The 13,889-nt window shown below is 43.7% G+C and overlaps 1 protein-coding gene across 28 annotated transcripts in view; it reads right to left on the reverse strand.

Annotated features, from left to right (window-relative positions):
- LOC129866832 (protein-methionine sulfoxide oxidase mical3a-like) overlaps window positions 1–13,889 on the reverse strand; it is a 121,077-nt gene that overhangs the window by 42,990 nt on the left and 64,198 nt on the right. For all 28 annotated transcript variants that reach the window (XM_055939771.1, XM_055939792.1, XM_055939791.1 and 25 more), the window contains 7 exons: window positions 12,908–13,034; window positions 9,617–9,713; window positions 7,207–7,354; window positions 4,186–4,388; window positions 1,655–1,773; window positions 1,365–1,436; window positions 1,054–1,236 (listed from right to left, as the gene is read on the reverse strand). In XM_055939771.1, the coding sequence (XP_055795746.1) occupies window positions 1,054–1,236; window positions 1,365–1,436; window positions 1,655–1,773; window positions 4,186–4,388; window positions 7,207–7,354; window positions 9,617–9,713; window positions 12,908–13,034 (949 nt within the window). The remainder of the gene's footprint in view (window positions 1–1,053; window positions 1,237–1,364; window positions 1,437–1,654; window positions 1,774–4,185; window positions 4,389–7,206; window positions 7,355–9,616; window positions 9,714–12,907; window positions 13,035–13,889) is intronic.

The following is a 13,889-nucleotide window of genomic DNA, read 5'->3' on the forward strand; positions in this document are numbered from 1 at the left end:
TACAATGTAATATTACCACCAGTGGGACTCATCGTAAGTAGAGCTTAGCTCCTATTAAACAACATGTACATCATCTTTGATGGGCCATTTGTAGCTGGTTATTATACCATTAGGAAAGATGACAACTAAAGATTGGTGAACCAATCACATTTTACATTGTACAAATATGTGACCAAAAGAGAAATCTTTCTACTGTTCTGCACAAAGCTTGTTCACTCAGCACACCACTTGACCTGGGCCATGCTATTCACTTCAAACGTTTCATCAATTCAATTTAATTTACATGAACCAAGTGGTCCTTAGTATCAACGATCTTAGCAGTTGTAGCGATTGCAAAACACACAGCCCGAGCAGGAATTGTTGAACGGCAACACTCTGGAACGCTGCCTGTGAGTTGTCTTTCTATGTCAACAATAGTGGCTTGTGTTCCACTAACCCACATAGCCTTCCCACTGCTCCAGGCCAGCAGTACTGGCCTCACAGGGTGACTGACCCAGGATCAGCTCTTGGACTGACTCTGTAAACCCATTCACGACCTAGTCCTGGAGGAGCAAGCCAGTCAGCACAATCAGCACTTCTGTACCACGGAACAATATCCTGCCAGGCCTGGGACACGTTAATATTAGCATTCTGGGCCCCGTATTCACAAAGGGTCTCACAGTAGGAGTGCTGATCCATCTTTATATCATAATTATTCATGACCTAAAAGGGAAAACTGATCCTAGATCAGCACTCCTACCCTGAGAAGCGTTCTTCATACAGGCCCTGGCGTTCAACACAATAATACAGTTGTATAGTGCTCCTACACACTCGGCATCATGAGACTATTAGTCATGTTAGACGCCGTGAGATGAAATAGATCTGCATATTTACTATTTGACAAACACAACACTGTGTGCAAACAGAGCCGTCACCATGTGATCTACCATCCAGGAAAGCTAAATCCCAAGCAACAGTTCTCATGTTTAAAACAGTTCACTGTCGTCTCTTCCCACATCCAGGCAAGCAAGACTACTCCTTACACCCACCAGACACATAGGAGTCTCTCCATACCTGTCTTTTGAGGCCCTTGGATTCGGCGGGGGCGTTCTCCTCAAACTTGGCGAGGAGCTGGGTGGCCATGGACTTGACTTTGTTGTGGTTCCCTACAGCTGCTGACTCTTCCTTCATCTTCCTTTCTGTCAGAGCAGTACTGTTAGATGGCCTGTCGTCACGGTTACCCCTCAAAACCTCTTCCTGTTACAAACACATGGACAGGAAGAGACCAGTCGGAGAATAACGTTTACGTGACAGCTTCTCTCAGTTTGCAAAGCTCTGAAGTGGAGTTCAGCGTCTGAGTTTGAACCCTTGAAAGTGTTACCCACGTCTTCAGAGTGGTCAGCCTGGCTGGTCTTCCTCCTCTTCCCCAAACCATCCACCTCCTTCTCCTTTTTGTCCTGTTGATCACATGATGTCACTGCTTATTTCAGGCAGAGACCTACCGATTCCTACATTAGCATTAAAACATGACAGAAACACAGTAATCCGTGTTAAAGGGAATGAGACTGCTGACAGTGATGTAATGGGCTATGAGTCCTGGCCATTGTTCTTTTCCTACTGCTGATGTAAAAAGGGCTTTATAAAATCCATTTGATTGATTGATTTGAGTACTGACCTTGGGGTTACGCTTCCGTGAGATAGCGATGCTCTGGCCCAGCTTGCTGAGGAAGGAGATGGGGGACTTGGTACTGTTGATCAACGCAGCTTTCTCCTCAGGGCTCATGTTCTGGTCCCCTGAAAATGTAACAGATAGAGAATGTAAGGCCGTACACCAGGGTCGCATTCATTAGGGCACACTAATTTAAACAAGTATTTCTCATTGGACAAGTTCAGGTAGGACACTCCCCGGTTCAGTCTGTTTGGTGCGTAATGAACATCGAATCAAAGTCTTCTTTTTTTGTCACATACTTCATAGACAACGGGTGTAGATTAACAGTAAAATGCTTACTTATGTGCTCTTTTCCAACAATGCAGAGTTAAAGATAAAACATTATAACAACATATAAAAATAGATATCAAATAAAATAACATGGCTATATATAGGTAGCAGAAAATATGTATGCATGTTACGTTTACATTTGCGTCATTTAGCAGACGCTCTTATCCAGTGATTACATATTTTCATATTTTTCCGAACTGGTCCCCCGTGAGAGTCGAACCCACAACTCTGGCATGGCAAGCGCCATGCTCTACCAACTGAGCCACACGGGACCTGTGTGTGGGTGCATGGTGTGTGTGTGTGTGTGTGTGTGTGTGTGTGTGTGTGTGTGTGTGTGTGTGTGTGTGTGTGTGTGTGTGTGTGTGTGTGTGTGTGTGTGTGTGTGTGTGTGTGTGTGTGTTGGGGTGTAAGAATGTGAGTGTGGGGGTAGAGTCCAGTGTGTCTTGGCGTAGAAGCTGTTCAGGGTCCTGTTGGTTCCAGAGTTAGAGAATTTGTACCGCTTGCCGTGCGGTAGCAGAGAGAACAGTCTGTGGCTTGGGTGGATGGAGTTGACGATTTTTTGGGCTTTCCTCCCGACACCGCCTAGTTTAGAGGTCCTGGATGACAGGGAGCTCGGCCCACTACCCTCTGTAGCGCCTTGAGGTCGGATAACAAGCAGTTGCCATACCAAGTGGTGATGCAGCCAGTCAAGATGCTCTCGATGGTGCAGCTGTAGAGCTTTTTGAGGATCTCAGTGCCGATGCCAAATCTACTTCATGACTGCGTTGGTGTGTTTGGACCATGGAGGATCCTTACTGATGTGGACACAGAGGAACTTGAAGCCCTTGACCTGCTCCACTACAGCCCTGTCGATGTGGATGGGGCTGTGCTCGGCCCTCCGTTTCTGTACTCCACGATCAGCTCCTGTCTTAATGACGTTGAGGGAGAGGTTGTTGTCCTGGCACTACACTGCCAGGTCTCTGACCTACTCCGTATAGGCTGTATCATTGTCGTTGGTGATCAGGCCTACCACTGTTGCGTCATCAGCAAACTTTAGGATGGTGTTGGGATCGTGCACGGCCACACAGTCGTGGGTGTACATGAGGGGACTAAGCACGCACCCCTGAGGGGTCCCCGTGTTGTGGGTCAGCATGGCAGATGTGTTGTTGCCTACCCTCACCACCTGGAAGTAGCCCATCAGGAAGTCCAGGATCCAGTTGCAGAGGGAGGTGTTTAGTGCCAGGGCCCTTAGCTTAGTGATGAGCTTCAATGACACTATGGTGTTGAACGCTACACTGTAGTAAATGAACAGCATTCTCACGTAGGCGTTCCTTTTGTATGAGTAGGAGAGGGCAGTGTGGAGTGCTATAGAGACTGCGTCATCTGTTGGGGCGGTATGTGAATTGGAGTGGGTCCAGGGTGTCTGGGATGATGGTGTTGATGTGTGTCATGACCAGCCTTTCAAAGAATTTCATCATCGCAGTGCTAGCTGTGCCACCAGAAATTCTGGGTTCGAGTCCAGGCTCTGTCGCAGGCGACCGCGACCGGGAGACCCATGGGGCGGCACACAATTGGCACAGCGTCGTCCGGGTTAGGGGAGGGTTTGGCCAGCAGGGATGTCCTTGTTCCATCGCGCACTAGCGACTCCTGTGGCTGGCCGGGCGCAATGCACGCTGACACGGTCGCCAGGTGCACAGTGTTTCCTCCAACACATTGGTGCGGCTGGCTTCCGGGTTAAGCGGGCATTGTGTCAAGAAGCAGTGCAGCTTGGTTGGGTTGTGTTTCGGAGGACGCGCAGCTCTCGACCTTTGCCTCTCCTGAGTCCGTAGGGGACAAGACTAACTAACAATTGGATACCACAAAATTGAGGAGAAAAAAAGGGGGGTAAAAGTAAAATAAATCATAAAAAATAAGCATTTCATGGATACAGATGTGAGTGCTACGGGGCGATAGTCATTTAGGCAGGTTACCTCGGCATTCTTGGGCACAGGGACTATGGTGGTCTGCTTGAAACATGTAAGTATTACAGACTGGGTCAGGGAGAGGTTGAAAATGTCAGTGAAGACACTTGCCAGCTGGTCAGCGCATGCTCCGAGAGTATGCGTCGTGGAAATCCTGCCTTGTGAATGTTAAACTGTTTAAAGGTTTTACACACGTCGGCTATAACATTTCATTCAACCTTCACCCCAAAAAACAAAGTTACAAAACCAGCCAAATACAGTACTCACCTCCGGCCCCAGGGGGCACTGTGTCCTTGAACATCTCGTAGAACTGGCTGAGGTACATGACCATGGAGAGCTTGTCAGGCTCCGACACCTGGGACATCTCCTTGCCCGTCATGCAAGGTGAGATGCCAAACTCCCTCTCGGCCACGTCAAAGCCCAGCTGATTGTTCTTCTGCTGGTCCCGCTCATCCAGAGAGTCAAAGTCACTGTGGGGCAGAGAGAGTCAGGAAAATACCTGGAGTCAAAATGGGAGTCAACGCAGCCATCAGCACTGTGAACGTAAACATCACTCGACTTTCCCCAATAAACATGACAAACACACTAAGAAGTGGATGCTGTGGTTGTATAATCTTTATACACTGAGTGTACAAAACGTTATGAACACCTGCTCTTTCCATGATATAAACTGACCAGGTGAATACAGATGAACACTATGATCCTTTATTGATGTCACTTGTTAAATCCACTTCAAATCAGTGTAGATGAAGGGGAGGACAGGTTAGAGAAGGATTTCTAATAAGCCTTGAGACAATTGAGACATGTGCCATTCAGAGGGTGAATGTACAAGACAAAAGTTTTAAGAGCCTTTGAACGGGGTATGGTAGTAGGTACACCGGATTGTGTCAAGAACTGCAAAGCTGTTGGGTTTTTCACCTTCAACAGTTTCCCCTGTGTATCAAGAATGGTCTACCACCCAAAGGACATCCAGACAACTTGACACAACTGTGGGAAGAATTGAAGTCAACATGGGACAGCATCCCTGTGGAACGCTTTTGACACCTTGTAGAGTCCATGCCCCGACAAATGAAGGCTGTTCTGAGGGCAAGGGGGGGGGGGGGGGGGGGGGGGGTTATTAGGAATGTGTCCTTACTGTTTTGAACATCTTCAATTGACATCCACTAATGATGTGGATGTCAATTGTTGTGGGTGATAACATTGCATATGAAAATAAAATAAAACATTTAGCATACTTGAAACATCTATATACAACCTCACCTTTATCTACATAACCAATTTAAACCCATTAGCATGTTACCCCCCTTCTTTGTATGTTTAGTGCTGCAGCATTAGCGATGGGAAGTGGGAACCAATCACAGCTGTCTGGGAGTGATTGTGAGTGCATATTTCCCCATCCATGCAGGCCCCTATCATCCTCCCACCATCATCTGGACAATGAAAGCCAGCAGAGGAGAACAGAGAACAACCGCTTGGTAAGGTCAGTCAGAAGACAAATGGGTTATGATGCTAATCGCTGTGTAGCCAGGAGAGGGTAACAACCCCATCTCACCCCTCGTTAGGCAATGTGTCAGTCTCTGCTGTGTGTGTGTGTGTGTGTGTGTGTGTGTGTGTGTGTGTGTGTGTGTGTGTGTGTGTGTGTGCGCACGCGTGCATATACACCCTTTTCCCTGACTCAACAGGCAGTTTGACTGAGCTCTCACGTCATTTAGAATGATTTACAGTCCTGAACCAGGGCCTGGACTGCCAAAGCCAGGCGATAAATAACACATGCTACTAACAATGTCGTAAACACAGCAGATAGAACATTCCAGTCCAAGGACCATGACAGTTTTAACCCTTTCCCGCCATCCCGTATATGTGTTGAAATTGGCAGATTTTGTCATTGGTAATCGCCTAAATTGGAACGCAGTGGCTGTACAGTAAAATGCTATAGATGACATCAGAGCGCATGTTCTCCGTTTAACAGCGCTGTATGGGTTTTGACTGACAGCCATTCTAAAATTGAGCACAGTGCCCGACAAGATGCCCCCATCCCTCCAGCTAATTGGGTTAATTTTGCACATTTGTTGTCTGAGTGAGGGAAATGCTGTAAATCGAGAGGAGTCGATGTGCTCTGAAAGATGAGACATTGAGGATTATAATAAATACCGCTATGATGTCATACAAGCAAACCACATACCAACGAGTCCAAATGTGCACTTCACATTTCCATATGTTATTTACAGCCTCAACGTTTAGTATCGCTGCTTGATCCACAGTTACAAGATTGACATGAGTTGTACCCTGGGTTGTCCTGATCAGAATGTTTGTCTTATTGTGAAGATTAGCCGTGGAACATGCACTCGAATGCACTCATGACTCCATTCTATGCGCACCAAAATTACCATCTGTTTGTCTGAAGAGCCTAACACTGTAAGATCGTTTTTTATAACTTAGCTAGCCATGTTGGCAATAGAATAAGATTTCAAATGATGCCCACCTGACCCAGAGTGCAATTTATAATGGACCGTTTTTGGATTGCTTAAACAACTGTAATTGTGGGGCTGTGTTCCAAACAAAAAACGACAAGTGTACTTGCTTCAGTACCTCAATGGCAAAGCTAGGAGAGATGAAAAACATTTAGAAAATCACCTTATAGTTGAAGGCTGTTTCCTTGAGTCAAAAGTGCATTGACATTACTCAGAAACTGTGCACTGTTTGGAGAGGTTTGTGCCCACTTAGAGACACCAGTTAGACCTCTCACTCAAACCCTAGTCATAGTTTATTCATATTTTGCCCCTACTCCAAAATCAATAAATATTCTTATGTGGTCTGAATTACGTCCAAAGTATTTTCAGATTTCGTTATTGACAATGTAAAATGCACATACAATCAACAGTATAATGTTTGGATTCTGTCTTGTGTCAGGTGAACTGTTGTGCCCTCACCTTTGGTCTGGTAATTACCCCATAATCGCCAAATAGTTCTCTTTCATTGCTACCATTGTTATGCATATGCTTTTTGTAGTTCTTCTATTGGAAACATTTCAATTTAGCCCTATCCATATAAGTACATTTCCATGAGTGTAAGGGGTCAACCCCTTCATCACTGACAATAAGGAACATGATAATGAGAGCATGTAAGGACCAGACGATGATCCACCGTAATCAACGGTATGTGATGGAGCAATCGTGTTTGCAGGTCCTACTTCATTCCTATGGTTATGACAGTCTGGTTCACTGGAAGCATTTCTACAGGCGAAATAGGTTCAGAAATACAACATCCAGATGTGTATATGTGACTCACATGAGGTCAGGTCTGTAGCGGTGGATGAGGGCACACAGGGCCATGCCACTCTTCCAGGACATGGTGAGATCGGTCACACTGACTTTTCTGTAGCCCTCCGTCTGCCTCTGACACCAGTTAAGCAGCTTGCTGGAGCGAGCTATGGATTCTGGGAGGGGAAGAGCAGTCAGTGAACAGTGGATTTTTAGACCCCTTTTGGTTGTTGGAGAGCATAGTCATACATACATGCAGTGCATCGGGAATGTTTTCAGGCCGCATGACTTTCCCCACATTTTGTTACATTACAGCCTTAATCTAAAATGGATACAATCAAATATATTTCTCGTCAATCTACACACAATACCGCATAACGACAAAGCGAAAATGCGTTTTTAGACATTTCTGAAAATGTATTAAATAAAAAAACAGAAATACCTCATTTACACAAGTATTCAGACCCTTTGCTTTGAGACTCAAAATTGAGCTCAAATGCATCGTGTTTCCATTGATCATCCTTGAGATGTTTCTACAACTTGATTGGAGTCCACCTGTGTTAAATTCAATTGATTGGACATGATTTGGAAAGGCACAAACCTGTCTATATAAAGTCCCACAGTTGACAGTGCATGTCAGAGCAAAAACCAAGCCATGAGTTCAAAGGAATTGTCTGTAGAGCTCCCGAGACAGGATTGGGTCGAGACACAGATCTGGGGAAGGGTACCAAACAATGTCTGCAGCATTGAAGGTCCTCAAAAACACAGTGGCCTCCATTATAAAAGGAAGAAGTTTGGAACCACCAAGACTCTTCCTAGAGCTGGCCGCCCGGCCAAACTGAGCAATTGGGGGAGAAGGGCCTTGGTCAGGGAGGTGACCAAGAACCCGATGGTCACTCTGACAGAGCTCCAGAGTTCCTCTGTGGAGATGGGAGAACTTTCCAGAAGTACAACCATCTCTGCAGCACTCAACCAATCAGGCCTTTATGGTAGAGTGGCCAGACGGAAGCCACTCCTCAGTAAAATGCACATGAAAGTCTGCTTGGAGTTTGTCAAAAGGCACCTAAAGACTCTCAGACCATGAGAAACAAGAATCTCTGGTCTGATGAAACCAAAATGTAACTCTTTGGCCTGAATGCCAAGCGTCATGTCCGGAGGAAACCTGGCACCATCCCTACGGTGAAGCATGTTGGTGGCAGCATCATGATGTGGGGATGTTTTTCAGCGGCAGGAACTGGGAGACTGGTCAGGATTGGGTGAAAGATGAATGGAGCAAATTAAAGAGATCCTTGATGAAAACCTGCTCCAGAGCACTCAGGACCTCAGACTGGGGTTCACCTTCCAACAGAACAACGACCCTAAGCACACAGCCAAGACAATGCAGGAGTGGCTTCGGGGCAAGTCTCCGAATGTCCTTGAGTGGCCCAGCCAGAGCCGGACTTGAACCCGATCGAACATCTGTGGAGAGACCTGAAAATAGCTGTGCAGCAACGCTCCCCATCGAACCTGACAGAGCTTGAGAGGATCTGCAGAGAAGAATGGGAGAAACTCCCCAGATACAGGTGTGGCAAGCATGTAGCGTCATACCAAAGAAGACTCAAGGCTGTAATTGCTACCTAAAGTGCTTCAACAAAGTACTGAGTAAAAGGTCAGAATAATTAAGTAAATGTGATATTTTAGTTTTGTATTTTTTATACATTTGCAAAACTTTCAAAAAACTTGTTTCTGCTTTGTCATTATGGGGTATTGTGTGTAAATTGATGATGAAAAAAAAATATATTTAATCAATTTTAGAATAAGACTAACGTAACAAAAAAAAGTCAAGGGGTCTGAATACTTTCCGAATGCACTGTATATAGTTGCCAACCATGTTAGTCCCATTGTCACTGTCAGACTACGCTAACTAATGAAGGTGACGGAAAAGCATATGAGAGATTAGGGAATGTCACACACAGAAACATTTCAAATTGTTAAAAATGTAATTAACCTTATTGACGATGCAAGTGACATTCCACCAGGTTAGTGAACACAAAATAAATGAAAAAAAATCAGTCCATCAGTCAGCCCATCCACATAGCACCATTCCCAAGTCACACATGACAGTCATGACAGTTGCTTGTTTCTACAGTTCAGGACTATTAGGACGGAACCTTCAGATAAACATCATGCATTTGGACTTCAGTCATTCATGTTACGTAGCAAATGCTTCTCAAGCAGGTAATGGTCTAGGATGAAAGCAATTCATTGTCACATTTCAGTGATTTCAATGAAGACCAGGTCCCAAAAACAAGAGACTTTCAAAAACAGACATTCATGAAAATGTTATAATATGAACTTATCTAAATAACTGAATACATTTACTCAAATATGTTTTTATCATAGCTTAATTAAATCAGGGGACACATGAATACAAGAACATTCATGCAAACACTACTCACCATTTCGGGTGAGCTTGGGTGTTGACGAGTTGACTACATTCTCCATTTCGATAAGCATTTCCCTACTTGAATCCCCTGTGTCTATGAGGTGTCGTACCTGACAACAACAGAGTAGGAAAAGGCAACATACCATTAGGATTTCACATAGGACATCTTCCATAGGTCAAAGCTAGGGACAGGAGTTTTTACCTGGTCACATATCTGAACCGGAAAAAAAACTCTGGTTCTTAGTTACAGCCTAGACCGGAGTATCCCTGGTCAGGTCAGGTGGTCAAGACAAACTCCTGGCCCACCTCAAAATGGGATATCATGCACAGAAAAGTATGGGTACTTCAGTACTAGAGGTCGGCTGATTAATTAGGGACGAATTCAGGCTTTCATAACAATCGGTAATCGGCCTTCTTGGATGCCGATTATATTGCAATCCATGAGGAAACTGCGTGGCAGGCTGACCACCAGTTATGCGAGAGCAGCGTCAAAAGGAAGTTGTGGCTGCAAGGAGCCAAGGTAAGTTGCTAGCTAGCATTAAACTTATCTTATAAAAAACATTCAATCTTCACATAAATCACTAGTTAACTACACATGGTTGATGACATTACTAGGATAACTAGCTTGTCCTGCGTTGCATATAATAAATGCAGTGCCTGTTAATTCATCATCGAATCCCAGCCTACTTCAACTTTGCCAAAAGGGTGATGATTTAACAAAAGCGCATTGCCGAAAAAAGCACAATCATTGCACAAATGTACCTAACCATAAACATCGATGCCTTTCTTAAAATCAATACACAGAATTATATTTTTTTAAACCTGCATATTCATTTAAAATAAATTAATGTTAGCAGGCAATATTAAATAGGGAAATTGTGTCACTTCTCTGTCACGCGTTCAGTGCAAGCAGAGTCAGGGTATATGCAACAGTTTGGGCCGCCTGGCTCGTTGCAAACTGTGAACTAATTTGCCAGAATTCTACATAATTATGAAATAACATTGAAGGTTGTGCAATGTAACAGCAATATTTAGACTTAGGGTTGCCACCTGTTCGATGATTTGATAGAGCAGTCTGACTGAGTGGTGGTAGGCAGCAGCAGGCTCGTAAGCATTTATTCAAAACAGCAATTTCCTGCATTTGCCAGCAGCTCTTCGCAATGGTTGAGGCACAGCGCTGTGTATGTCTTCAAGCCTATCGACTCTCGAGATTAGGCTGGCAATACTAAACTGCCTATAGGAACATCCAATAGTCAAAAGTATATGAAATACAAATGGTATAGAGAAATTGTCGTCGCGTCATAATTCCTATAATAACTACAACCTAAAACTTCTAAATTGGGAATATTGTTATGTTTTCATGTTCTGAGCAAGAAACTTAAGTGTTAGCTTTTTACTTTCTTCTCCAAAACTGTGTTTTTGCATTGTTTAAACCAAATTGAACATGTTTCATTATTTATTTGAGACTAAATAGATTTTATTTATGTAATATATTAAGTTCAAATAAAAGTGTTCATTGTTCATTCAGTATTGTTGAAAATGTCATTATTACAAATACAGTTGAAGTCAGGAGTTTACATACACTTAGGTTGGAGTTATTAAAACTTGTTTTTCAACCACTCAACAAATTTCTTGTTAACAAACTATAGTTTTGGCAAGTCGGTTAGGACATCTACTTTGTGCATGACAAGTCATTTCTCCAACAATGCTTTACAGACAAATTATTTCACTTATAATTCACTGTATCACAATTCCAGTGGATCAAAAGTTTACATACACTAAGTTGATTGTGCCTTTTAACGGCTTGGAAAATTCCATTAAAGGATGTCATGACTTTAGAAGCTTCTGATAGGCTATTTGGCATCATTTGAGTCAATTGAAGGTGTACCTGTGGATGTATTTCAAGGCCTACCTTCAAACTCAGTGCCTCTTTGCTTGACATCATGGGAAAATCAAAAGAAATCAGCCAAGACCTCAGAAATAAAATTGTAGATCTCCACAAGTCTGGTTCAACCTTGGGAACAATTTCCAAATGCCTGAAGGTAACACGTGCATCTGTACAAACAATAGTAAGCAAGTATAAACACCATGGGACACGCAGCCGTCATACCGCTCAGGATGGAGGCGAGTTCTGTCTCTTAGAGATGAACGCACTTTGGTGTGAAAAGTGCAAATCAATCCCAGAACAACAGCAAAGGACCGTGTGAAGATGCTGGAGGAAACGGGTACAGAAATATCTATATCCACAGTAAAACAAATCCTATATCGACATAACCTGAAAGGCCGCTCAGCAAGGAAGAAGCCACTGCTCTAAAACCGCCATATAAAAGCCAGACTATGGTTTGCAACTGCATATGGGGACAAAGATCGTACTTTTTGAAGAAATGTCTTCTGGTCTGATGAAACAAAATTAGAACTGTTTGGCCATAATGACCATCGTTATGTTTGGAGGAAAAAGGGGGAGGCTTGCAAGCCGAAGAACACCATCCCAACCGTGAAGCACGCGCTGGCAGCATCATGTTGTGGGGGTGCTTTGCTGCAGGAGGGACTGGTGCACTTCACAAAATAGATGGCATCATGAGGCAGGAAAATTAGATGGATATATTGAAGCAACATCTCAAGACATCAGTCAGGAAGTTAAAGCTTGGTCACAAATGGGTCTTCCAAATGGACAATGACCCCAAGCATACTTCCAAAGTTGTGGCAAAATGGCTTAAGGACAACAAAGTCAAGGGATTGGAGTGGCCATCACAAAGCCCTGACCTCAATCTTATGGAAAATGTTGTGGGCAGAACTGAAAAAGCGTGTGTGAGCAAGGAGGCCTACAAACCTGACTCCGTTACACCAGCTCTGTCAGGAGGAATGGGCCAAAATTCACCCAACTTATTGTGGGAAGCTTGTGGAAGGCAATGCTACCAAATACAAATTGAGTGTATGTAAATTTCTGACCCACTGGGAATGTGATGAAAGAAATAAAAGCTGAAATAAAAATCACTCTACTTTTATTTTGACATTTCATATTCTTAAAATAAAGTTGTGATCCTAACTGACCTAAGACAGGGACTTTTACGAGGATTAAATGTCAGGAAATGTGAAAAACGGAGTTAACATTTATTTGGCTAAGGTCTATGTAAACTTCCGACTTCAACTGCATATAAAAATCGGGCAAGTAATTGGTATCGGCTTTTTTTGGTCCTCCAATAATCGGTATTGGTGTTGCAAAATTCTAATCGGTCGACCTCTATTCAGTACATCATGCTCCAATCATAGTCATACAGTCATATGTTCTCAGTGTATACCCTACCTGGTTGGGCCTGAGGAAGTGGAGGCTAATATTAGGGTAGCGCGTGGTGGGGTCCACACTGTAGTGACTGAAATTCTTATTGATGTTCTCTGGCGTTGTCTGAGGCAGCAAGCGATATATGCTCTCCCTAAAAAAAAGAAAAAAGAGGAAACCATGGTAATTGAATTATAGAAAGGCAAGGGGGGGAAGAACAGAGGATTCAACACATTCCCTTCAGCTCCAAAAGCTCCTATCCTATTAGTAGTACATTAGAGGAGGGGCTGACACTGGAGCCTAATGCAGACGCTTTTCCTGGTAGAGCACTCAGAGATAACGGAGTGTGTATATATATATATATATATCTCACTCACACACACTCCGTTATATACACAGTAACCTGACAAAAGTTTGGACACACCTTCAAGGGTTTTTCTTTCTTTTTACTATTTCCTACATTGTCTAGATTGCAGCCCAAATAAATGCTTCAGAGTTCAAGTAACAGACACATCTCAACATCAACTGTTCAGAGGAGACTGCGCGAATCAGGCCTTCATGGTCAAATTACTATAAAGAAACCACTACTAAAGGACACCAATAAGAATAAGAGATTTGCTTCGGCCAAGAAACACGAGCAATGGATATTATATTGTTGGAAATCTGTCCTTTTTGGTTTATGGTTCCAACCGCCGTGTCTTTGTGAGACGCAGAGTAGGTGAACGGATGATCTCTGCATGTGTGGTTCCCACCATGCGTATTGCTGGTGACACTGTCTGTGATTTAATTTAGAATTCAAGGCACACTTAACCAGCATGGCTACGACAGCAAAACGTCATCCTATCTGTTTTGCGCTTAGTGGTAATATCGTTTTTCCCCAACTGGACAATGACCCAAAACACACCTGCAGGCTGTGTAAGGGCTATTTGACCAAGAAGGAGAGTTTATGGAGTGCTGCATCAGATGACCTGGCCTCCACAATCACCTGACCTCAACCCAATTGAGATGA

Source organism: Salvelinus fontinalis, chromosome 12, assembly GCF_029448725.1.
Source record: "Salvelinus fontinalis isolate EN_2023a chromosome 12, ASM2944872v1, whole genome shotgun sequence".
Taxonomy (NCBI): Eukaryota; Metazoa; Chordata; class Actinopteri; order Salmoniformes; family Salmonidae; genus Salvelinus; species Salvelinus fontinalis.